The 26,692-nt window shown below is 38.0% G+C and overlaps 1 protein-coding gene and 1 long non-coding RNA gene across 4 annotated transcripts in view; one reads left to right on the top strand and one right to left on the bottom strand.

Moving 5' to 3' along the window:
* Nucleotides 1–3,507, bottom strand: part of LOC143691274 (aldo-keto reductase family 1 member C23-like protein) — a 460,654-nt gene extending 457,147 nt beyond the window's left edge. For all 3 annotated transcript variants that reach the window (XR_013179434.1, XR_013179433.1, XM_077169528.1), the window contains exon 1: nt 3,397–3,507. Coding sequence is in view for 1 of the 3 variants with exons in the window: in XM_077169528.1 (XP_077025643.1) it covers nt 3,397–3,444 (48 nt within the window). In the remaining 2 variants the exon portion in view is untranslated. The remainder of the gene's footprint in view (nt 1–3,396) is intronic.
* Nucleotides 1–26,692, top strand: part of LOC143691277 (uncharacterized) — a 152,634-nt gene that overhangs the window by 69,539 nt on the left and 56,403 nt on the right. The window lies entirely within an intron of this gene.

Raw genomic sequence — 26,692 nt, 5'->3', positions numbered from 1 at the left:
GTTGGTAGAATTCTAGAAGAGTAACAAGAACTTTTATGGGAAGAAAAAAAAGGGAATATTTGGATAATTTTTTATTTTAATTTTTCTAAAATACTGTTGAAAATCTTGCAAGTTTCAAATGAAAACTATTCATTCCATCAATAAGCATAATGTGTAATGTTTCAATAGATTACAAAATGTATTCAGATAGTAATTTTACTCTACCCTCACATACCTAGTAGTTACATAATAGGACCCTGAATTTTCAAATAAAGTAACTGAAGCTTGTAAAAATGTTACTTCAACTTTCAAAATTATGACTTGAGATTATGCCTTTGGTCTCACCTTTTGGGTTAGGTTTAGATTTTAATGCAGATATTTATTAGTAGCTAAACTATAAACAATTACATACAAGGTACCAGCAGTGGGTTGGGTTATGAGATTTAAAGAAGAAGTATTTCTAAAGACTCTCCCCACCATTTAAACAGACAATTGAAAGTTATCTCCAAGAAGTTTGATATGATTGAAAATGTTTGATCTCTAAAGGCATTTTTGGTAAACTTCCTATTGCTGTCATTGCCAATTTTTATCTCAGTGGGACCCCAGAGCACTGTAGGGAACAGGCACAATATCTTTTGACTTGCAAAAGTCAAACAGTTTTCTCTGGTTGAGATAAGGGTGACATTCTACTTGTGGAATGCCAAGACAGAAATGTATTAGATTATAGGAAAAATCACCTTAGATAGTAAGAGAAAGTTTAAAAATAAAAGAATTTAAATAAAAATATTGTGGAGTTAAACAAGAACTGAAAACATCAGTGCGAACTAATAACTGCAAATAAAGTAAATTTTCTATCTCTGCCCACTGGAAAGGCCAAAACCACAATTTTCCAGGAAAACAACTCATTGCCCAATCTTCATTCTAAATCCTACAAGGAGAAATGGCTGATTCCGAATATGAGATAAGAAAGAACCTCTTGAGCTTTAGGCAACAAAGTAAGACAGAAAGGAAGATATCATGCTAAGGGAAGTGAACAATTTTTTGAGGATCCCTTTGGCCACATTGGGTAGACACAATCATTGAATGGATATTGATTGATACATTCCTTATCACATTTGAATCAATAGAAATCCATGAGTCCATAGTGATGAGTGAAAGAGTTTAAAAAATAATAATCAACATTGAATCTGATTATCACAGTGTTCATCAGAATACTGATAAAGGAAGTATTTATCTCATATAATAATTCCAATTGTGGCTTTCAGTAGATGAAAGAATTTTTTAATATAAAAAAGTCAGCTAAGAAATGTAAAAGGAGTGATAACAGTAGACAATTAGTAGCTGCAACCTCAATGAAATAACATCTTAAGCAAGAGGATTAGATGGATATCAACCATTAGTTAAAATGTTGCAGAAGAAACTAGAATTGCCCAAATGCCAAATTTCCACCCATCATATTTACTGGCAATTGTAAAGGGAAAAACACATGATATAGAGTAGATCTGGCTCCCAGTAATTTAACCAAGCCATGAAATCTAGTCTCAATTTTTCGCTAGTGGAGTGTAATTTGCAAGACTCATCATCCTGGTGAAATTTCCTTGACAAAATTGTTTAACCTGAATCTAATAAAATTTTCAGATATAACTGCTAGTTATACAAAGCTGGACTAGAGGCTCAAGTTGACTAACACCTGAAGGCAACAATCTGATAAATTATTAGACAAGATCTGTGAGTATATCATGGGATAAAAAGGGTGGGGTGATTTTTAGGGATTGAAAAAGCTTAAAGAAATAGAAAAAAGCAAAAATCTAGCTACAATGGACTTGGTTAAAAAAGAATCACTAGCAAAGGATTTATTGTTTAAAAAATGAGGAAATATGAATATGAACTAGATAACATATTATATTAGGAATCATTGTGGAGTAGCTTAGATATAATCATAGAATATAACTGTGTGGAAGAATATTTTCATCTTTAAGGGGTGCAATATGAGATATGTAGGGGTGAAGTGTCAAATCTACAACTTAATTTGAAATGTAAACATGACACAAGGTGCCATGGTCAGGTTCATGTGTCAGCTTGGCCACATATGGTGGTGCCCATCTGTCTAGTTGGGAAAGTGCTGGCCGGTCTGTTACTATAAGGATATTTCATAGAATTAAATCATGATCACATTGGCTGCATCCATAGCTGATTGCATTTGTAATCAGCCAAGGGGCATGTCTTCCACAATGAGTGATGTTTAATCTAATCATTGGAAGGCTTTTATGGAAGATTCAGAAGAGCCAGTCTTCTTTCTTGCTTCCACCAGTAAGCCTCTCCTGTTGAGTTCATTCAGACCCTTCATCGGAGTCGTCAGCTTCACAAAATATGCCCTACAGATTTTGGACTCTACATTCCCATGGTTACATGAGACACTTTTATAAGTTTTGTATCTATAGATATTTCCTGCAGATTCTGTTTCTCTAGAAAAACCTAGCTAATACACAAAGGGAATGTATGCAGTTGTATTTTAAATTTTACATTGTTCTAATTTTGAAATAATAAGGAAGAAATCAACCGACATCCACAATAAATTTTACTATTTCTATTTGAACCCGTGCTTCTATATCACTCTATAACAAAAAGATATTCTTTGATTTTATAATTACATTGTCCAAATACCATGTGTCCATATACCTCTCCAAGTTCTTAACAGGTAAGTTAGAATAAAGAACCAGTCTCAGAATACATATCTTCAGCAGTTAATTTAACTGTAGAAAGAAGAGAGGAGAACAAGACTGGTATTTAGTCACAAGGTTTACCCTCGCTACCCACACAAAATTCCTTAGAGTTGATTTCCTCCACCTTATCACCCCCTTAAGCTGATTATATAATATCTCAAACCATGATTATTTAATTATCTCATGTTAATTTTTGCCAAATTTATGTTTCCTCTGTTAAGAACCAAACAAAGGATTAAGGCTTCCAATCCCAACACAATTCTTTAACACCTACCTGATCTTATTTTCAGTCTTTCTTGTTCATACTCACTCTTCCATGCTTACTATATACAACTCATTCCAAATCATTTTCACCCACCCAATCTCTGGCCTTGCTTTAAGCTCAGGCAAATGGCCACCTTACTGTTAAAGATGTTGTGAACTCTTTCACCCCTCCTTAATCTTGTTTCCCTTCCTCTAAAGTCTTTCATGAAATTTAGTACTCTGGTCTCCCCATCATTTACCTAAGACTTTACCAAGGAGGGGTACAATAAGGGTTCAATCCCTGCCTTCTAGACAGATGAACTTCTCTCCAGAAAATTCTGGTGCTAGATGAGCAGGAGGGGAGGATGCACAGGCATCTGGCAGAAGTGCAGGAAGAAGGGGTAAAGAAAAGAAAAGGAAAAGGTCCTGGTGGGCTAAGGGGACTGCTCACCTGGCTGCAGATGGTCTTGTACTTGAGCCCTGGCTTGTTCAGAATCATCTATAGCTGCTTATGATCAAAGTTGGATGGTGATGGACTTGGTCAATCCTGCATCCTCACACTTCTCCAGGGCCTAGAAGGAACAGCCTGTGAGAGGAATTTGTATAAATGGCTATAGATCATTAAATGATAAAAGATCACACAGTTAAAAGAATAAGTGTCAAGAAATGACTATTTAGCTGGAGACTTTGATTGCCTAAAAGAAGAAAACCATAAAAAACTAAAAGGGAAGGAGATGAATAAAATAAAAAGTAATGACCCTAGAAGAAATTGAACATTAAGGGAAAAAGCTATTTATACTCACAGTAACCAATCCTTCCCCTTCCTTTCTCCCTTTAACATTCCCACAAGTTAGTGCAAATAAAAGCCTTGCTATTGCACCTCCAGATCCTGAATTGCTCAATCCAATGGTGACTATCTTATTTGACTTAGCAGTACCATCCGATACTTTTGATAATTTTTTTCCTTAAAACACTTTGATTACTTTCTTACAGGTACTGAAGTATTTTGGTGGACCTCCTGATCCTCTGGATTTTTCTCATGCTACAGTTTCTCTTTCTCAGTTCTAATATTGGAAGCTCCTGGGTTCAAGCTTCAAAACTTGTCACTTCTCCATGTGCTCTCATTCTCAAGTGATCATATACAGATTTATAGCTTAAGTACAATCTATATTGTACTTAATGGAGTGGGTGAAGTGATTTATGGTTTAAGTACAATCTATATTGTATTTAATTGGGTGGGTGAAAATGATTTGGAATGAGTTGCATATAGTAAGGGATCCAGTAAGTATGTAAGAGTGAGTATGAACAAGTAAGACTGAAAATAAGATCAGGTAGGTGTTAAGGAATTGTGTTGGGATTGTAAGCCTTAAGTTGATATCTCTATCTTAGACCTATCCCGGGCCTTAATATTTATAGACTCCTAGATTCACCTGCCACTCAACATGTATATGAGGATGTCTGAATAGGTATCTCATACTGAACAAGTCCAAAACAGAGCTACCGATTTTCTCCCCTAACCACTTCCTCTTGTGAGTGCCTAGCCTTCTCAGTGAGTGCCAGCTCCCCTTTCCCATGTGTTCAGCTCAAGGAACTCAGAGTTCATCAGTCTTTCTCATTGTTTCACATGTCTCATCCATTCCAGCAGAAAACTCTGTAATTTCTGTCTTCAGGATTGGTCCCCAAGCCAGTTAGTTAGCCCCACTTTTAATGCCCATATTCTGCAAATACCATCTTTAGGCTTCTTAATCATTCCAAATACCTCCTAACTGGCCTTGCAGCTTCTAGGAGGCATTTGGAATGCCTCTAGCCTTTTAGACTGTAGTCCATAGCATATAGATACAGTACTCTTCTATAGAACTTTCTGTCATTATGGTCACCCTTCCTACATGGGAACCATAAGACAAAAATGGGTATTCACCCATTTGATATTTATGACTGAAGTGCTGACCTTTTTCATATCAATGATTTATAATTCATCTAAATTTAAATACCCTCATATTGCCAGTAGCTACTGTTTTAGCACAAATAAAATGTGGTCAAGTTAAAAAACAAACCAGTTCAAAAATCCTCTAAGACTTCAATGTCATAGTGAATGAATTAAAATCCTTCCTAACTGGCCCTCCATGATCTTATCTGCCATTTGTTCTCTGGCTTCATCCCAGTCTTTCATCTTCCAGTCCAAGGGGTGATCTTAATGTTGTTTGGTCACAAAGCAGTCAAGCCCATAAGGCCTTTGAACATTCTGGTCCCTCTCCAGGATGGGATTCCCATAGCTGTGTCCTGTACTCAGCTATCATTGCACATCTCTACTCAGATGTCTCCATTTATGTGAGGATCTCACTTTGTTGCTGATAAAACTACAAATCCCCCAGTTACCTCCCCCATGACATACCCCATCCTCTTTACCTTGCTTTACTGTTCTCCACATAACTTATCATCATCTAAAAAACTCATGTTTGCCCTTTTACTTTTTTTTTTTTGCTTCCTATCTGTGTCCTTTGGCATGCATATAAAGGGCAGAGATGATTTGTCCCTATTCCCCATGTACATATTAGCTACTTATAAGTACTTTCTTAATGATAGATTCTTAGATAAATGTCATAACTCAAGTGTATGTATGGTGGACTGAGTATAGCAAAGCTGTCAGCATGCCTTCAGCTGGATTATAGAAAGAAATAGCTGAGAAATGGTAAAACAATAGAAGTTCAGTGGATAGTGTGCCACATAGTATAGGGTGAGAAACAGGATTGTGGTCAGACAATGGGTATTTGATGGGAGAGATGGGACAATAGATAAAGTGTAGGACATTGTTGGTCTTAGATTTAGCAGGGCTTTATTTTTCTGATTAAACTTATCAATGAAAGTTTGTTCCAGAGGTAAAACTGTTACCTACTTTATGGTAATTAAGATTCCTAAGAATCCCAGTTCATAAAGAAAGTAGGATTTTTTTCAAAACACTTAATTTCAGTTTGTGAAAGTGTGAGATGGGGCATCAAAATTCCACTTCTTATTCTCACTTCATTCTCTTACTCATGGAGGTTTTGGCTGGAGGTAGGACTACATTTTATGTTCCAAATTCCTATAGCTTCCCTGAAATTCTATGTGCACCTCATGCTCACTAGTCCTGGGAACACATGATTGATGAAAGTGATAATATGAATATAATTCTAAATCCCATTACTTGTACTCCTCTAGAGCTGATAGTACATTTTCTTCCTCCATCATCCAGGAGAAGGTTTTTCTGCTTATGCACAAACTTAATGGCTGTGGTGAGGTGTCAGCTTCTTTTCTGAAAGAAGGACATGCTGCATGACCAAGAAACTGCTAGTAAAGAACAAGTACAATGTTAGCCCTTCAAGAGACCTTTGGAATCTTTTCTCCAATACCTGATTCTAAATTTGAGAGCATTGCACCTGAGGGCCATCTAGGGATAATCAGTTATCACTGGTGAGAGAGAGAGCAATATGGTTTGGAGGCTTTATGGACCACAGAAGATCATGTTCTTCGAAATAATCCATTCCTGTGGGTATAAACCTATTATGGGTAGGACCTTGGAATTAGGTTATTTCAGTTGAGGCTTGCCGTTGTTGGGCCTTAATCCTATTACTGGGGTCCTTTACAAGAGGATGAAATTCAAAGAAAGACACAGAGAGAAAGTCACAGAAGTACCGAGAAAAAGACACAGATGCTGAGGAAGCTCAGAGATAAATCCATGTAAGGAAGAACTTGAAAGCAACAAAGCCTGAAAGAAAAGGGAGGGACCAGCAGAGATCCCCATGTGCCTTGCCATTTGACAGAAAAGTCCAGGTATTGTATTGTAGATGCCTTGATTTGGACATTTTCATGGCCTCAGAACTGAAATATTGTAATCTAGTATACCTCCATTGTTAAAAGCCAGCCCATTTCTGGCATATTGCATTTCAGCAGCTTTCACTATCTAAAACACACTCTCTCTTCACTTTCATCGTTGAGCTCACTTCGCTGAGGAAAGCACTCACCAGGTGCACAGAGATCTACTGTGTCAAATACGCATTTTCCATGTTCTTCTTTAGAAAAGACATCCTTCCTAGGCTGGAAAAGAAGCAACAATTATAGGAAGCTCACCAGTTCATGGCTTTGCCTTAAATTGTGCTGTCAGGGCCATCTAGACCTGGGACACTATGGCTTCATGAGTTCGGTGATATTTCCAGAGACTAATTTTTAGAAAGTGCTTTGTGTATGGAATGTCTTCAGAAACAGGCTTCCCATAATCTCTTAAATCTGTGATATGATCAATAAATATATTTGTTCAAGATTCTAAAGAGGGCACATAGTGGACTTATGTTACTTTGTTTGCTCCTTACATTTTGGAAATGTCTCTCCTTCATCTGAAAACACAGTCCATTTGTTGCCTTTGTGGATTAGGATTAAAACATGGCTTTTCTAGGGTACATACATCCCTTCAAACCAGCACATATGGGAAATTTGACATAGTGTGTGAAGAACACTGAAAAAATAGCCATTCAGGGACAGCTCTATTAAGATACCAGTCAAAGTGTTTCCACACAGCTTTTTCAAGAACTTGAATTTTAACTCCAGTATTGGTTACTTTAGGCAGTATTTACATACTTTTCTACTACTTGAGCACTTCATCACCTCAGGGAAAAAGTTTCCTTTTAGGCTGGTTTCTCTTTTCATAAGATATTCATAGATTCTCTATTAATTTTGAGTATGTTGTCACTACATCTACTGAATATTGTAAGCTCACAACTCAAGAGATAAGAATTATTACCAATTAATGATTGGTCCATTATCTGATTAGTATTCTAGAGAGTTTATGATAATTTGTTGGTAATTTATCTAGTTCATCTTCATAAAACCCTGTAGAATGACTGTTTAGTACTGCTTTTGCATATATAACTGAAGGGGAAAATTAGTTTAAATGGTGATATGTGCTGAGATAGTCCAAGAACCCTACCAATGCCTTTCTTGGGGGGTGGCGAGAAGGTGGGAAGTGGTAGTGTAGGGTTTGGAAATTGAACCCACGTCTCCTGCATGCCAGGCAAGACTTCTACCATGGAGCTACCCTTGCACCCTCACCCCATTAATGTCTTATTATTACTCAGATAGATCTCTTACATTGCTCTCTTTTATTGAAAAGTGAGAGAATCAAGATTCAGAACATTAAGAAATTAGACCAAGTCATACCAATGAAAGGTAAAGTCATCATGTGATCACAGATCTGTCTGATGCTATGCTTCATGATAAAGTACATGAATTTGGGTTTGGGCTGAGGCCCAGAAAAGTAAAGTGTTTATACTTTAAAAAAGAGTCACAACATGTGAACATAGCAATGACTATAAACCCATAATATGTGTGTGAATAAAAGTTGTGCAAATAATAACAATTCCAAAAACAGTTACTCCATCAATCATATCATTCCATTTTCCATGCACAATGACATTTCAGAAATGTGCTCACACACACCTTTACACAGCATATACCTTTGAAGTGTAGAATATATCTTCTCTTTTCACCGTGCTATCTGCAATCTTGCTTCAGATGGCCAGTCCAACCTCCTCCTCATTTTTGTACAAATAAGCCCAGCATCAGTAACTCTCTTGGCAGCCTCCTCTGCTTCACTCTTAGGAACCTAAGAGCAACAAAGGCAGAAATTGGAGATCTATTTGATTGGCAGATAGCCATGCCCCAACAGTGGCCTTCACCAGAATCAATCATTCTTTCATGTCTTGTGTTAGTTCTCCATGTAGGTAGGGTGAACAATTTGTTCTAGTTTGCCTGGTAATTTTCAAGATTTAATTAGGAAAGCCATGCATCCCAGGATCACCCTCATTCTAGGAAAATTGGAATGGATGTTCATTGCTTTGAAAGTCCCCAAGACAAACCTCAGGTTCAGATTGTGAATATAGGAGCCCTCACAGCTGTGATGTATCACAGTGAAAGGATACAAAGTAAAATAAGGAAACTGAAAAATGTTCACATGTAAAGTACACAGGAATCAGGCACAGAAGTCCAAGAGTCCTCCTCCAGTCGTGGCATATTGAACACACTTGATTCCTCCAGTTTCAAACAATGACAATTCATGGGAAGTATTGTCTACCAGGGATGCTTGTTACAGACTCAATGACCAGACTTTTGTGAGGTGGCTGATCACAGAGGCTCATAGGGCCCAGCACTTAACAAATTCCCAGTTTCTCTTAAAGAAAGCAGAAATTCATCATAAATGTCATTGCTTGTAAAGACACTTTAAGCACAGGCACCCACTGTTATCAAAGAGAAGAATGGCTGACACCTGGTGAAATTCAAGTTCACACACTCCAGTCAATAGTGATGCTTGTACACAATCAGTTATAAGGATAAATGTCTGCTGGTTAATTCTTTTCTGCACATTCACTCTAGCCACATGAGAAGACTATATATGAGGAGTAAAATGTACACGCTGAGGATATAGGTTTACAATAGAAACACATCTTCTTTCTTTTGCTGTTAAGTATATGAAAAGCTCTCTTTTATTCTAAAATGATTAAAAGAAATTAGGTACTGAGCCCCAACTACTTCTGCTGCTCCCCCACATGCTTTTCCTTAGGCATCAAGCATGTGGAGATTTATAAAGCTGAAGCCTCAGTAGTATCCATGACCTTTCCATCTTCTTCATTCTGCTTTACCTGACTAAAAGAAAACAAGACCTGTCCCCGTTCTTCAAAATGTCTGTTAAAAATTCCTGTCTATTTTACAGATGAGTAAAAGAGGTCAATAACTTGAGCAAATGATCATATGTTACACAGTTAAGGAGTAAGTAGGAGAAAGAAAACTTTGGAATGCAAATGTTCTCACTTCCCACTGAGCCACCTCTCAAGTGAAAGGAGCAACTCTATCTATTTCCTTACAACATAGTTATTTTAACAAGGACCTAAAACTGAAGATCTGCCCTTGTGAGGTAGCCTTTCCCTTAAAATGAGTTCATAATTCCTTTTCAGCAAATTTACCAGCAGAAAGAGAAGTGGAGTCACCATGCAGACTTCTCTGGCCCATGTTTACTTGGTAGGAGTAAAGATCCTTAAATAATAGAAATGTACAGAGAAGCTCTTCATTATACTCTATCTGAAAGCAGGCAGGTGACAGCAAGTGCCCTGCCTGCTGAGGTTCATTTCTTCTAAACAGATGGAAATAGGAGGAAAGCTAGGACCAGGATAATTCCTAAGTAACCACAGTACAAAACCCTACAGCACTGACTAAAGAATGTCCTTATTCTCACTTTATTCTTGCAATGGCTCTAGCCTGGTGGAACCAAGACCAAATATGTCTGAGTTCTATGACAATCCAGGTGGGCAACCATCCATCCTTCTGACTATTTTCATTTACACCTTCCAACTCAAGTCCTCTACTGTTACCTCTGCAGGTGCACAGCTGCCAAATCCCAGTATAGGAATGAAGTGACCATCATTTTTATACACAATGATGATTGCTATCCATTGCCTCTCACCCTTTAAGAAAGCTGAGATAGCTTTCTTTCTTTTTTCTTCAGCAGAATTTTGAACAACACTAAGGCAATACCCTAAGTGCAAAGATGACCCCCAACTGTAGTGTTCAACTTTTAAAAACAAAAGTTATGTGTGTTCATTCTGGGCTGACCCAAGACCCCTCATTAATAAACATTAGGGACACTTTTCAGTGATCACAAGACTCTAAGATCAAAAATTGGATAAATGGGTAAAAATTAAGGTTAGTCACAAGGTTTTACAATCCCAGGGGCACAAGATAAAAGATATATAATCATTATCAGAAATCATCAAGGCAGCTAGATCATCGTTCAGAGATTTCAGGTATTTCATTCTGTCTACCCTAATATACAAAAAAGCAAAAAGTAGCCTAGAAGCAAGGGTTAAAATAAGACCTGTGGAATTTGTTGGGAGCAGCTGGTGTCAGGGTGGTAGTGTCAGTAAACTGTGGAGATTGTATTCTGCTTTATGGAGAAGAGTTTGGGATTAAGAGAATGTTTGTTAACCCCAAAATGGTTATCTTAAGTATAAAAGAAGAGAGCACTAAAAGATAAACACTTGGTTCCCTCATGAAATGTACGCATGCCTTTTGTCACCCTGCAGTACATAAGCAGGATCTGTTGTCACTAATCTTCAGACCCCTGATCCTGTCTCTCTCTCATCATTCCTTAATATCCTTCGAGCTCCGGTCTATTAGAAGCAACATCTGGTGCCCAACATGGGGCACGAAGAAGAAGACTCTGAAACAATATTAAGGAACCAAGGAAAAGTCTCCATTAGAGGGATGTTAGTCCAGCCAATAGAAGAGGACTTGAGTCATATTGGTAAGTAAGCATTTTCCTTGTAGCATCAGGGTAATGGGTAATCACAATGGACCACTGGAGGAGTATTGCTTGTGTGTTGAAAACATTGCTAGAAGTTACTGGGGACTCTGTTAAAGCATCTGAATTATTAAGCTTGTTTAAGCTCACTCAAAAACCTTGTTATTGGCTTTGCCCCGAGGGTCATAATGATTTAAATTTAAAGCAATGACATTTGGTTATGAAGGCTCTTTGTAAGGCTTTATCAAAATAGGGAGACTGTCCCATTATCAGTGTGGGCATTGTGTCATCAAATAGCTGCAGCATTAGATCCCTTACACTCAGAAAGCGAAGACAGGGAAACTGATATTTTCCCGAGAACACATGACTGCGACTGCAGATATAAATGAAAAGGAAATGAAACTCAGTGAGGATGACGGTGTAAGGACAGATGAGGAAGATGACAAATCTATGCACTCTCAGTGTTCTTACATCACAGTCCATACCAACCCTTTTCTAAATAAGGCTAGTTTCACTTACCCTCAAGACTTACCAAATTTTTATCAAGCAAAAGCTACTATTGTGTCTACTTTTTATTAACAAAATCCCATATTCCCTGCACAAATTTGCAATCTACCTTCCGCCCCTATGCCCAGTCCCTTAATTTCACAGCCTCCTCAGAATCCATTTTTTACAGATACTGGTGATTCAGCAATATATATGAACCATGTAATAGTACCAAAGCCTACACCTAAAATACCTGTAATGAAATATCGACTATAGGGATCTCAGTAAGGGGACTTGGTGGCAGTACAACTTTTATCAGCTTTTCCTGTGACAATTAATCACTTGCCTCCTGATCAAAATAATCCTCAGGGTACATTAGAATTTCATCATGAGCCAATTCCTTTTAAATTGTTAAAAGATTTGAAACAAGCTGTGCCCAGTATGGAGTGAATTCTCCATATACTACAGGTTTAATCCAGGGCATGGCTCATGTAGATAGATTAATTCCTTGGGACTGGGAGATGCTAGCCAGAACTGTTTTAAATTCCACCAAATTTCTACAATTTAAAACATGGTGGACTGATGAAGCTAATCAATTGGCCAGGAGGAATGTTAATGACCAACCTCCAGTGTTAATAACGGCAGAACAAATCATGGGCACTGGCCAATGGGCAGGTGTTGAAAGACAGTTACAATACAGTGATAGAGCTATCATCCAAGACAGAATGGCCTGCCTTGCAGCTTAGCAAAGAATTTCTGCACCTGGACAGCCTGCTTTAACTTTTGCTAAAATAATTCAAGGAAATAATGAGCCATTTGTTGAATTTGTGGCACGAGTAACAGATATGACTCAAAAAACTGTACAAATACCTGAAGCCTGTGATTTAATTTTAACAACATTAGCTTTTGATAATGCTAATAATGAATGTAAAAAGGCCCTTCTCGTTCATTATATGCATAATATTTTAATTGCACGTGACAATGATGACTCTTTAGAAAAGGTTTTCAGTGCTATTACAAAAATTTTACCTCAATATGGGCTACAAATAGCTCCAGAAAAGATTCAAAAGACTGAGCCTTACCTATACTTAGGAATGCAAATAGCTGCTAATAAAATAATTCCTCAAAAAATACAATTAATATGGGATAATTTACAAACCTTAAATGATTTTCAAAAACTGTTAGGAGATATTAACTGGATTAGACCCACTTTAAGGATTCCTAATTATATGTTAGAGAACCTGTTTAATGTTTTACAAGGAAATTCTGATTTATTAAGCAAAAGGTTGTTAACAGCTGCAGCTGAACAAGAATTACAAATAATTGAAAAACACGTTCAAGAAGGACAGATTGTTCAAATAGATTTAGAAAAACCTGTTGATTTTATTATTTTCTTTACCTTGCAATCTCCCACAGGCTTATTTTGGCAAGATGGTGTTTTAGAATGGATTTCTTTACTAAATAAGCAACAAAAATGTTTAAACACATATCTGCAAAAAATCATCTCTTTAATAGCCAAAGGTCGCCAAAGATATTAATCAATTAAGAGGTCACAAGCCTAATCGCATAGTGTGTGATCTCACAAAGGAAGAAGTTCGAAGTCTATTTATCTTCAATACCTCTTGGCAAATAGCATTAAGTGATTTTAAAGGACAAATTGATAATCATTTGCCTATGTCAAAACTTTTACAATTTCTAAAAAGAACACAGTGGAGTTTGCCTAAAATAGTTAGGGCTTCCCCACTAGAGGGAGACATTACCATCTTTACTGATGATTGTAGTAATGGACAGGCTGCATATGTCACCCCAGGGGAAAACGAAAGTTGGAAAACACCTTATACCTCAGCCCAGTGCACTGAATTAGCAGCTGTAATTCAAGTATTGCAAAATTTTCCACAATCTCTCAATATTGTTTCTGAGTCTGAATATGTCTGACAGTTACCCACACTGAGACAGCTTCTTTGTTTGAAGGAGATGAATTATCCTGAATGTTTTTGCATTTAAAAACATTAGTCAGAAGTTGAATTAATTCCCTTTTTATCATGCATGTAAGAGCTCATACTAATCTTCCGAGTCCTTTGTCATTACAAAATCAGCAAGCAGATACTTTTGTGGGGGGAATTCAAGATCTCATGATATTTCACAAATTGACTCATATTAATAGCAAAGGGCTGCAAAAGAAATTTCCATCTTTATCTAAACAGCAAGCTCAGGACATTGTTTGGACTTGTCCCACATGTGGACCTTTAAATGCACTCCCATTTGCATCAGGGGCTAATTCTCAAGGTCAAAAAGCAAATGAATTATGGCAAATGGATGTAACTCATATCTCACATTTTGGTAAAATGCAATACATACATGTTATTATAGATACCTTTTCTCATTTCACCTGGGCTACTGCACAACCTGGAGAACAATTCTGCCATGTTCAATCACATTTATTTAATGCCTTTGCTCTTATGGGATGCCCTCGGTCTATAAAAATGGACAATGGTCCCGCTTATACAGGAAAGCAATTTTGTAAATTTTGTACTACTTTCCATATTACTCATATCACAGGAATTCCACATAATCCCTCTGGGCAAGGAATGATTGAAAAAGCAAATCGGAACCTGAAGTCTATACTCATGAAACAAAAAAGGGGAGATGATGATCAGGAGGATGATGTTGTGAAAATAAGTACACCAAATGATCAAATAGCAAAAGCACTGTTTACTTAAAAATTTTTAAACATTTATAATAATTCATCACAGACTCCTGCAGAACAAAATTTTAGTAATTTAGAAAAGAAAAGTGACCCAAATAGAACTGCAGCTGCAGCCAATCTATTGGAAAGATGTTAAGGATGATCTATGGAAACCAGGCATGATAAAGGTGTGGGGTAAGGGATTTGCTCTTGTCATTACAGATGACAGGACCTTGATTTGGGTTCCCTCAAAAAGAATAAAAACCAGACATGTCGACTCTGACAAAAATAAATAAATGGGTAATGTACGTTATAGGACATGTAACTTTAATTGCTGAAGGACAGGGACATAATTACACTTATTGGGCTTATATTCCTAACCCACCTCTGCTGCAGGCCCTAACATGGGCAGATCCAACTTTACCAACATATCTGAATACTAGTTTAGGATTTCCAGGTCCAGTAGATTCAAGGCTTCCAAAACTACTTAAGGAAGAAGGAAAAATGGTATCAAATTTAACTCTTCTATTTTTAGAAAGACCCACATGCATAGGTAATGAATTACTGTGAGACCCACATGCATAGGTAATGAATTACTGTGTATGACAATAAGTAATCAAACTACATGGTTTAAGGTCAAGAATGATTCTTGTAATTACCTATATGTATATCCCTCTTTTAACTCTATGGAATCAAATGATACCGGCCTATTAGATGGGAGAGAAAGTTGGAATGGATGGCAGTTGTGTCATATGGATCGAGCAGTTATCATAATTAATGATTCCTATGGAATTGTAAGAGATGTGAACCCTGTGGGGCCTCCCATCTCTAACTTGGAGATAACTGAGACTATATGGACAGGCAAGCTAAATCAGAGTTTAATACATAGGGGATGATTTGCGCCAAATCCATGGGATGATAAATACAACATTAGTCAGAGAAATCTTTGAAAAGTTTTCCTGGGACTGGGACCAATTTTTATAGTGAATTCTAATAACTATAACTTCTCTTTAAATAGCAGCCATAAACACTATATGCAAATATGTACTAGAGATACATATGTATTTGTTAAAGGTCATATGCAAATAAGAAATCAAACTTTTAATTGTGAGAATTGTTCTCTATTCACTCGTCTCCAAGCATTTATGTTGCAGGGAAATGAGACGATTATAGCAGCAAGGAAAAGAAGAGGTATTTGGCCGCTGGTGCAGATGTCAAGATCTTGGCAATCCTCTCCAGAAACACAAATCCTGATCCATTTGGCAAAAGAATATCTAAAAAGGATTAAGAGAATAATTGGACTCATTATTGCAACTGTCATTGGAATCATTAGAATTATCACGGCGGCTGGGTTGCTGGAACTGCATTGCATCAAACCATACAGACACAGCATTATGTTAGAGAATGGCATAAAAATGCCAGTGAACTGTGGCATAGTCAATCTCATATTGATGAGCCAATTAATAATAGACTAAATGATATAGAGACTGTAGCGCAAAAACCAGGGACAAGGCCGCAGGCCTCCAGGAACGTTCCGCGAAGTTAGAACAGGCTGAGACTAAGGATCCGCAGTTTCCGGAAGTAGGTTTTATTAGCTCCTGTGCATGAGGGCCCAGCTAAGTCACCTCAAAAGTCTGAGCCCTGAACAAAAGGCAACCTTAGCTTTTATAGACTTTTTGACATGATAAAGACAAGGTACACAATTGGCTGATTTAAGTTGAGAATGGCCCAGAGCTGAACCATTGAGGGGCCCCCACCCCAGGAATGTTTTCTTTTGCCTATGTGCATTGTTACTAGTTCCTGAAGGCTGGGGGAGGGGGGTTTTATATCAGGAAATGAACCTTATCTCACTTGCCTGCAAGGAGAGGGGGTTTGGGGATTTTCCACAGAGAGCACAGCTAAACCAGAAAGAGGGCAAGGCCTGCCTGCTACAAGACAGTACTGGTTCATATTGGAGATCAAATGGATAATTTAAATTTTTTACAAAGTTTAAAATGTGACTAGAATGAGAGCAATTTTTTTATTACCCCTTTAAGATATAATCATTCAGAAATAGAATGGGAAAAGGTAAAAAGGCATCTTTGGGGGCATTTGGATAATTTGAGTCTCAATATCCTAGAATTACAAAAAAGGGTATTAGAAATATCTCAGAATAATTTACATATAGCCAATGGAGATGATGTTATACAATCACTTACCCAAGAGCTAAAAAATCTTAAATTAACTGATAGAAATCACATAGTTTTTTGACTACTATAGGCTTAGGTTTCTGGTTGTTTTTACTCTTTCTCTTCCTCCTCAGCTGTGATAAACAAGAAATGTTCAAAGTGGGATGCCATGCCACTAAGCAAAGCCATGCTAACAGCATGATTCTGGTAAAAGCCCTTAGCTCCCTTCCAAATCAAAGTCAGAGAGCTTGACTGGTAGCCAATGATGGGTAAGACCCTTCCTTCAGAGATTAAGGGCAACCTAAGACAGGCATACTTACCTCAACTAATAAAATAAAAAAGAGGGAAATGTAGGAGCAAGGGTTAAAACAAGACTTGCAGAATTTGTTGGGAGCAGCTGGCCTCAGGGTGGTGGCAACAGCAAACTGTGGGGATTGTATTCTGCTTTATGGAGAAGAGTCTGGGAGGAAGAGAATGTTTGTTAACCCCAAATGGTTATCTTAAGCATAAAGGCAGAGAGCACTGAAAGATAAACACTCTGTTCCCTCAGGAAATGCATGCATGCCTTTTGTCACCCTGCAGTATATAAGAAAGATCTGGTTAAGAATTAAGTTGTCTGTTTTCACTAATCTTCAGATTCCCTGATCCCATCTCTTTCTTATCATTCCTTAATATCCTTCAAGCTCCAGTCCCTTGCAAGCAACAAAGTAGTATCTGTATAGTGTTTCAGTTATCATAATCATCGCTTAAATCCTAACTTCTCAGTTACTGTCATTGGTGTTGAAATAATATTTTTTTGAGTTCTTACCCTGTCAAGCAAACAGTATCAAAGTTTAAACTTTTGCTTAGTTTTTCTTGGCCTTCCTTACACTATAAATAAATTTATATTAATCCAACTTCCAAAATCATGATCCCTATGCTAATTAGAAAATATATTGAGGAAAACCCTTAATTAAAAGGAAATCAAATTAACAAAACATATGATACTAACTATTTGCCTAGAATCAAAGTTGAGTTAGTATTTGACACTAAACAGAAATATCTTGTCATTTTGGTATAGGGAATGTTTAGAAAAATCAGTTGCATAATACAGACAAAAAAACAAATGAGCTTTAATGTTTTCCCTTTTTCTTCAGCACTCCATTCAAAAGGGAAGCACTGCATTTTCACAATAGGAAAAGGAAAGCAGATGCCAGTTACTCAAGAATGAAGTTTTTATTTAGGTAGAGAGTCAATAAAAATGGGAAGTGCAGAGCTTAGAGGTTCCATATCTCATCACAAGAACAGAGAAAAAAGAAATGAGAAACATAGATTATTTTGAGGGAGAGCCATTCTTGGTCATGTTTGCTGACTGATGCTTCTCTCCCAATTGCCCAGAAGATATAAAAGCCTATGTACAGGACCCTTTCCTCATCACTAAGTTAACCTCATCACTAAGTTTTCAGTGTTCTCTAGGAGAGGGAAAAAGAGAAGCTTTTATCTTTTTTGCACCAGAAAAGTATTCCCATGTTACTAGAAATGTTTCAAATGCAAGTTATTGGTTTTAAGAATCCTAGAAGAATTTAGTTTAGCAAACTTAAAATCAGTGAACTAAAGAAATTAATTTAGCAAACTTACAATTATAGAACTAAATCTGGACTACATATTAAATAGCCTGAATTGTTTTTTGGAATTAGTTTACTTTTCTTTTGTTTGTTTCCTTGTTTTAAAAAGGCCCCACTTTTTACCTATTCATATAGTGTCTCCTGGGTGGGGCCCAGGCATCACTTTTCTGCTTAACTCTGCAGAGTTCTATGGGTCTTCTGGTCACACAGCTACCAGAAGTTATATATAAGTATTAAATATTAGTTGTGTTAATACTCACACATGTAAGTGTTAATATACATTATATATATGTTTGGTCATGACTGTCTTTTCCTAGTCATAGCCTAGAAGATAGAGTCTCTTCTCTCTCTGTGGCCAGGATTCCACCACTGAATGAAATATCAGGAGTTTGGGTGCTACTGCCCTTGCCCTCTGTAGGTCACAAACACCTGGGAAGGGTAGGAAGCAGGGAATATCAAGCTCTTCTAAGTTTGCAGATTGTGGTCTGATCTTGGAGTCTACATTCTTCACCAAGGTCTTCATAGGAATCCACATCATAGGATTTGTGCTAGTTGAAGGAGTATAAGTGATAAAATGAAACACTCAGGTTCAGTCAATAGACCTGATCTTTTAATACCAAAAGCTTGCTGTTTTCAGCATCCTGAGTTACTGCCTCTCCTAGATCTGGATACCATGTGTGGTAGTTAGATTCAGTTGTCAATTTGGCCAGGTGAAGGCACCTAGTTTTGTGGCTGCAGACATTAGCCAATGGTACGTGAACCTCATCTGTTGCTCATTACATCTGCAGTCGGCTAGGAGGCATGCCTGCTGCAATGAATGATGTGTGACTTAATTGGCTGGTGCTTAAATGAGAGAGTGTAATGTAGCACAGCCCAAGCAGCTCAGCATACCTCATCTCAGCACTCATGGCTCAGCCCAGGCCTTTGTTGATTCAGAAAGGAATCACACCAGGGAAAGTTGTTGGAACCCAGAGGCCTGGATGGAAGGCCAGCAGAGATCACCCTGAGCTTTCCCACATAAGAAAGAACCTCAGATGAAAGTTAGCTGTCTTTCCTCTGAAGAACCAACAAATTAAATCCCCTTCTATTAAAAGCCAATCCATCTCTGGTGTGTTGCATTCCGGCAGCTAGCAAACTAGAACACATATGTTAATATTTACTTTCTATCACTTAGTGATAAGGTCTTCCCACCATTTTCCTTAAAATTTTACTAAGCAGAGATAAAATTAAGGGTTCTGTCCTTGACCTTCTAGACACAACATCCTCTCCAAGTATACTGGTCCACAAAGGTAAGATGAGCAGGAGGGGCGGATGCATAGGCATCTGGCAAAAGTGTAGGAAGAAGGCATAGAAATATAACACGGAAATGTCCTGTGGGCTAAGGGGGCTGCTCACCTGATTGCAGACAGGCTTGTACTTGAGCCTTGGCTTGTTCAGGATCATCTCCAGCTGCCTGTGGTTAAAGTTGGACACACCAATGGACTTGGACAATCCTGCATCCTTACACTTCTCCAGGGCCTGGGAGGAACAGGTTGTAGAGAAAGATTTGTGTAAATTGGCTGTAGATCAAGAAATGATGAAAGACAGCATAGTTAATAAGAACAAATGTCAAGAAATGACCATGTAGCTGATAGACTTTTATTGTATTAAAGAAGAATAATGGCTAGTGGCAACTGTAATAGAAAGTGCAAATATGCAGTGATCTTATTAAAAATTATACCAGGACAAAACTCTAATGGCTTACAAGCTCAAACTGAGTAAAAGTTGAAGTCCTTCCTAAAAGGACCTCCTTGACCTGGCTCCCATTTGGCCTCTGGCTTCATCTCAGTCATTCTTCTCCTGCCTCTGAATAATCTTGCTGTTTTGGATAAACTCTCTTCACCTTAAAGGATCTGGAACTTGCTGTCCCGTTCCCCAGATATTCTTTCCCTAATTATCTCTTTTAGTCACATTTCATTGCATGCCTCTGCTCTAATGTCTCCCTTTAAATGATGATTTACTTAGACACCCATAAAGTGACAGATTCCCCATGACATGCCTCACCCTCTTTACTTTGCTTTATTCTCCACATAAATTATCACCATCTGACAAATTTAGGTTTACCCTGTTATGTGCTTATTGTCTGTCTCCTGTGACTTGAATATAGAATCAGGAAGGGCAGATACTTTTGTCTTTATGCTCCATATATGATAGCTGATCAGTAACATTTTTTAATAATAGATTAATATAAGGTGTCATAGTTTCAAGTCTACATGTAGTGCACCAAATATAGCAAGATTGACAAAATGCCCTGAGCTGTATTATAGAAAGAAGTAGGCTGGGAAATGGTAAAACATATACTACTTCAGCACACAGAATTCTATATTAAAGAGTGAGCATGAGGCTGGGAGCCAAGCAATGGAGAAGTCAATGGGAAAGATGTGCCTCACCTCCTGCCAGGATAGGTACAGAGATTCATTTGCCCAATGAGGAGCATAGGACACTAGATGGAACATAAGGAATTGGCAGTCATTGAGTTAACAGAAATTTTTTCCTGTTTAAATTTATCAATGAAATTCTGGTCCAGATGTAAAACCATTGCCCTGTTTATCGTAACAGAGATTCCTAAGAATCGGATTTACTACAGAAAGCAGGGTTTTTCCAAAAATTTATTTTCACTGTGTCAAAGCCTGTGAGAGAGCCCATTAAATTCACACAAGTTTTCCTCTCATTTCCAGTGGAAGTTTAGAATGGAGGCAGGATTGTAATTGATATTCTCATATCCTGAAGATTTCTGAAATTTTGTGTACACCACATACATTTTGGTCTAGGGAACACATGATTGAGGAACTGGTAATATTATATAACTCCAAATCCTATTTCCTGTACCCTTCTAGAACCCTTAGAAAATATCCCTCCTTCATGCTCCAGGAGATGGAGCTTCTGCTTGGATCTGTTCCCCAGAGCCATGCATGGGGTTCTGTAATTTCTTTTGTGAAGGAAGGACACACTCGGTGACTAGGAAATGGATCCTAAGAATAAAAACAATGTTACAGCTTTGAGGAACACTTCTCAAATTCCTGACCATAAATTTGAGAGCACACAGGTTGAGGGCCATCTAGGGACAATCCTAAATTCTCAGTGGTGGAAGAGTGAACCATGTACCCCTCTCTTGGCTTCCTTGTCTGAGCTCAGTCCTCTGAGGAACAATACTCACCTCCCATGTGGCACAGAAATCCACTGTGTCAAATATGGTCTTTCCATTTTCATCTTGAGGAAAATTATCCTCCCCAGGCTGGAACAGAAGCAATCATTATAGGGAGTTCATAGATTGATGCCTCTGCCCTTAGTTGTGCTGTCAGGTACAACTAGGGCTAGGACACTGAGGCTCCATGAATTTGGTGAAATTTTCTAGATAGGAATTTTTACAACGTGGCATGTATATGCAGTGAGAAGGAACACCTTCAGAATTAAGCTTCCTATAATCTCTTATATATACAATATGTGTAATAAATATATTTTGTCCAAGGTCCTAAAGGAGACTGTTAGTGGACTAATTTTACTTTAGTCTGCTTCCTTAGACTTTGGAAATTTCTCTCCTTCACTTGAAAGACAATCTGTTGCATGCCTTAATTTCCAGTAAAAATGCTTTGTAATTCTGCTGCAGGGTGAAAAATTACAGTTTCCTTCTCCTGAACACATAAAAGCCAAGGGTAAACATAAGGACTAAACTGGGTCAAACTAGATTCTTTTCGGGATTAATATGGATGCTGGAAGAGCCAGAGATGTTCTCAAGTATCAATCCCCTAAAGTTTTGACCTGCCCCAAAGGCATATTGGCCACAACTGGAAAATACTGAGATAAATATAAACCTGCATTGGAGCATTGCAGAGATAAGAGAGAGATGGGGAAAATGAGACATTTCTGAAAATATCTTTGAATCTTTAAATCTATCATTGCCTTGGACCTCCCATTTATGAAATCAAACAAATTCTTACTTTCGCATAAGCTAGCTTGATTAGATTTCTGCTATTTTAATCGAGTTCTATACAACAAACCCATTAGTGGCTAAGAGCAGGCTACAAGGCCCTACTTTGAAGTGGTGCCAACAGTAAGTCCAAGGGTCTGAAGGCCACTGTGGATGCTCCCAGTTTTAGACCCACCCAGAGTGAAAAACAAACTTCTTTCCAGTTTGAAGTTGGTGAGAGATGAGGAGACTGTCTTGTGGACCAACATGAGACTGGTTCATTGCCCACCACAGCTGCATGAGCCTGTGTCTGTGAAGTTCCCCAAGAGACTCAGCAGCCATAATCAGGCCTGTGTCTTGGATCTGGTTAGAGTTATTTCCTAACATTTTTGAGGCACAGGTTTTGAGTTTGTTGAATGCTGATCATTTGGAGGCATGGAGTAGGGAATTAGAGATATAAGTATTTTCCAATAAAAAAGTACAGTTATCATGTAGGGTTTCCCCTCATTTCATAATGCCTACATGATCCTAAAAAAAGGCATAAGTCAATCATCTATACCAGAAGAAAGTCATGCTGCTAGAGGAAATCTGATCGAAGAAAAGTGATCCAAAGCTGCAGAGGTCAAAAGAAGTATTGCTTAATATTTTAGCTGATTTTGTGGACAAATAGAGGAGAGATCTGATGAAGTGAGGATAGTTTAGCAAACTCACAACTGAGACTTATTTGCTACCATTATTGAATTCAAGTTTAAACTTGGGTCATCAGTGAGCTTAGATTCTAATCAGTAGGAATAGAAAGAACTAATATTTGCATTTAATTCAGAAACTTATTCCTTTACTAACATCCTTTAAATTTTGTAGATGTTTACAACGTAAGAATGATATAGAAATTGTTGAAAAGCAATAGAGTAAAATGACCAAAAGTGCATAAAAAGGTGGAAACCTTGACAAATAAACACAGATTCAAGTTTGGGAAATCCAGCATATACAATATGTGGAGAATACCGAATAATAGCCATGCTGGAGAGTTTCTTTAAAGTACCAGACAAAAGTGTTCCCTACATGCATTTTTCAAGGGCTTTAATTTTCATTCCTGGATTAGTGTACTGCAGCCAATATTTATGCAGATTTCTACTACTTGTACACCCAGTCTCCTCAGGGAAAAAGTTTCCTTTCATCTAGGATTCCCTTTTGATCTGATCTATTCAAATAAACTGCACTATTTTTTAAGACATTTTCCATGTATCTCCTGAGCAATGGATGGAAAAGACTACATAGGTAAAAAATCATTTTCAAACAATACTAATGTGCATCATTTGAATTAAATTTGAGAGCATTTACCATGCATGTTCTGGAAATATTCATAGTTTCATCCTCATAAAACCCTGTGAATGAATATTTAATATTGCTCTGGGATTCATAACTGAAGTCAAAAATTGATTTGCACATGATGATATGTGCTGCCACAACTCAAAAAACTACACCTCTATCTTATTTTTTGTATGCTATATGGCAGGGTCACAGTTCATTCTTTTTCCATGTACATATCCCATTATCTCAGCACCATTTGTTGAATTTTTTGTTTGTTTGTTTTTGTTGGTTTGTTTGTTTGTTTGTTTGGGAAGTGCACGGGTAGAGAATCGAACCAAGGTCTCCCATATGGCAGGTGAAAATTGTACCATTGAACTACCATCACACCCCCTACCTCTATCTTTTTTAATACTCAAATAGTGCTGTAACATTGCTCTCTCTTATTGACAGAGGTGAGAATTGAGATTCAAAATGTTAGGAAATTTGACAATGTTGTAAAGATGATAAGGAGAAACATAAGGTGATCACAATGCTATTTGATGGTTTACTCCATGCCAAATCACATTGTTTTAGACTGTGGCTCAGAAAAATAGAGTGATTACACTTTCAAATGGTCACAAAATGTACACATAGCAATAATTGGAAACCCATAATACATATGTTAAAGTTGTGCAAATAATAACAATTCAGAAAACAGCTACTCGGCCAATCATATCATCTCATTTCTACATGTAATCACATTTCACAAAGGTGCACACACACATGTACACATAACATATGCATGTCCACACACCTTTAAAGTGTAGAACATGTCTTCTCTCTTCACAGTGTCATCTGCAATCTTGCTTCGAATGGCCCATCCAACCTCCTCTTCATTTTCATACACATAGGCAGCATCAATATGATGATACCCAGCATCAATAGCTATCTTGGTGGCCTTCTCTGCTTCATGCTTAGGAACCTAGAGGAGCAACAAAATCAAGCATTGGAGATCCATTTTATTGACATATGGCCATGCCCCAACAGTGGCCTTCACTGGAATCAATCATTCACACATGCCTTATGTTAGATCTCCATGTAGGGTAAGCAAATTGTCCCAGTTTGCTAGGGACTTTTCCAGGTTTAGTATTGAAAGCTATGCATCCCAGAAACCACTTTTGTCCAGGAAATTAGAATCATCATTCAATGGCATTAGAAGTCCCCAATATTACCCTCAGGTTCAGTGATTTGCTACAAATACTCAGAGGCCCAAGAACATTGCTAGATTCATAGCCATGATTTATTTCCATGAAAGGAAACAAAGCAATGGAAAAGGTACATGTAATAGTGTACAAAGGAATAAGCACAAGCATCCACAGATCCTCTTCCAGTGGAGACATATTGAACACACTTGATTCCTGTAGCATCAAATTTTGACAGCATACAAGAAACATTGCTTTCCAGGCAAGCTCAGTACAGATTCAATGTCCAAGCCTTTTAGAGGAGGCTGGTCTTACGAGGTCATACTGCCTAGCACAGAACAAATTTCCAGTCTCCCTTAAGGAAGACCTTAAGTTCATTTTCATACACATAGGCAGCTATGTGTATGAAACGTTAAGTTCATTGTTTGTACAAACACTTCAAGCAAAGTCAACCATGGTATAAATGAGAAGGATGGTGAATACCTCATATGCCTGTTCCTACATGCCAGTCAATGGTGAATCTTTTAAGTACACACTTCTAAGGATAGTGGTCTGCTATATTAATGCTTCCCTTCTGGTGACTTGTCCCCTTTCCTCCCTCTGAGGTGAAAGGAATAACTAGCTATTTCCTTCAAGCCAAAAGCATTTTAGCAAGGACCAAGAATTGAAGACTTGCCATGGTAAAATATCATTTGCTCTGGTAAGATAGCATTTCCACTAAAATGATGGTATATTCAGTCTCAGGCTAATTTTCTAGCAGAGAGAGAAATGGCAGGGCAGGGCGGGTTCTACTCAGTGTGCCCTATTTCCTGCCTGGTGCTAGGTGGGCTACCTTATCTCCCAGCTGCAGTTACCTCCCATCTTTAGCACACATTTTCAAGTCCAGGGCTTCTTATCACCCAGATTTCTCTGGCCAAGAGAACTTGGTAGCAGGAAACATTTCTTCAATTATACACTGTACAAAGAAGCTCCTCATTGCATTCAATTTCAAGTGTCCTGCCTGCTGAGGTTCATTTTGTCTAAACAGATGGAGACAGCAGGAAAATCCAAGCCCTGGATACTCCCTAGGTCACTACACTAGGAGACCCCAAAGCACTTACCAAAGACTGTCTCCTCACTTCATCCATGGAATAGCTCTAGCCTGGTGAAGCTAAAATCAAGTGTGTCTCTCAGAGTCACTCAGGAACTGAGTTCTATAACAATCCAGTCAGGCCACCAGCCACCCTAAGACTGTTTTCATTTTCTCTCTGGACCCCAAGTCCTCTACTGTTACCTCTGCAGGTGCATAGATGCCACATCCCAGAATAGGAATGAAGTGACCGTCATTTAGTGGCAAACAATGACTTTTGTTATCCATTGCCTCTCACTCTTCAGAATAAGCAAAGACTGCTTTCTTTCCTCTTCACCCAGCAGATTTAAGAACAACACTAAGGCAACACCCTAAAGCAAAGACAACTCCCTAAAACAGTGTTCGACCTCTAATAAACAATATGGTAGGAGGGACTGTGCTTAAAGGGACATTCCATGGAGTGTGAATAGACTTGAAACCATTCCACTTTTTTCCTGTTCTCATAAAAGAGTGTACTGAAGGTCATTATTCCAAGTGATAAAGAAATGAGTTTTCTGCTACGTCATGGATTTATTCAAAGAAACTGTGATGGTTTGAAATGATGTATGTACCCTAGAAAAGCCATGTTTTAATCCTAATCCCATTTTGTAAAGGCAGTTGTTTCTTCTAATCCTTATTCAGTATTATATGTTTGAAATGGTAATTAGATCATCCCCCTGGTGATGTGATTTAATCAAGAGTGGTTGTTAAGCTGGGGCATGTCTCTACCCATTCCGGTGGGCCTTGATTAGTTTACTGGAATCCTATAAAAGGGGAAACGTTTTGAAGAATGAGGGAGATTCAGAGAGAGCAGAACAACATAGCCATGAGAAGCAGAGTCCACCAGCCAGCGACCTTTGAAGATGAAGAAGGAAAACGCCTCCCAGGGAGCTTCATGAAACAGGAAGTCAGGAGAAGAAGCTAGCAGATGAGGCCA

The sequence above is a fragment of the Tamandua tetradactyla genome, chromosome 7 (genome assembly GCF_023851605.1).
Source record: "Tamandua tetradactyla isolate mTamTet1 chromosome 7, mTamTet1.pri, whole genome shotgun sequence".
NCBI lineage: Eukaryota > Metazoa > Chordata > Mammalia > Pilosa > Myrmecophagidae > Tamandua > Tamandua tetradactyla.
The sequence above is the reverse complement of the archived record's forward strand: the minus strand, read 5'-3'. Positions and strand labels throughout refer to the sequence as shown.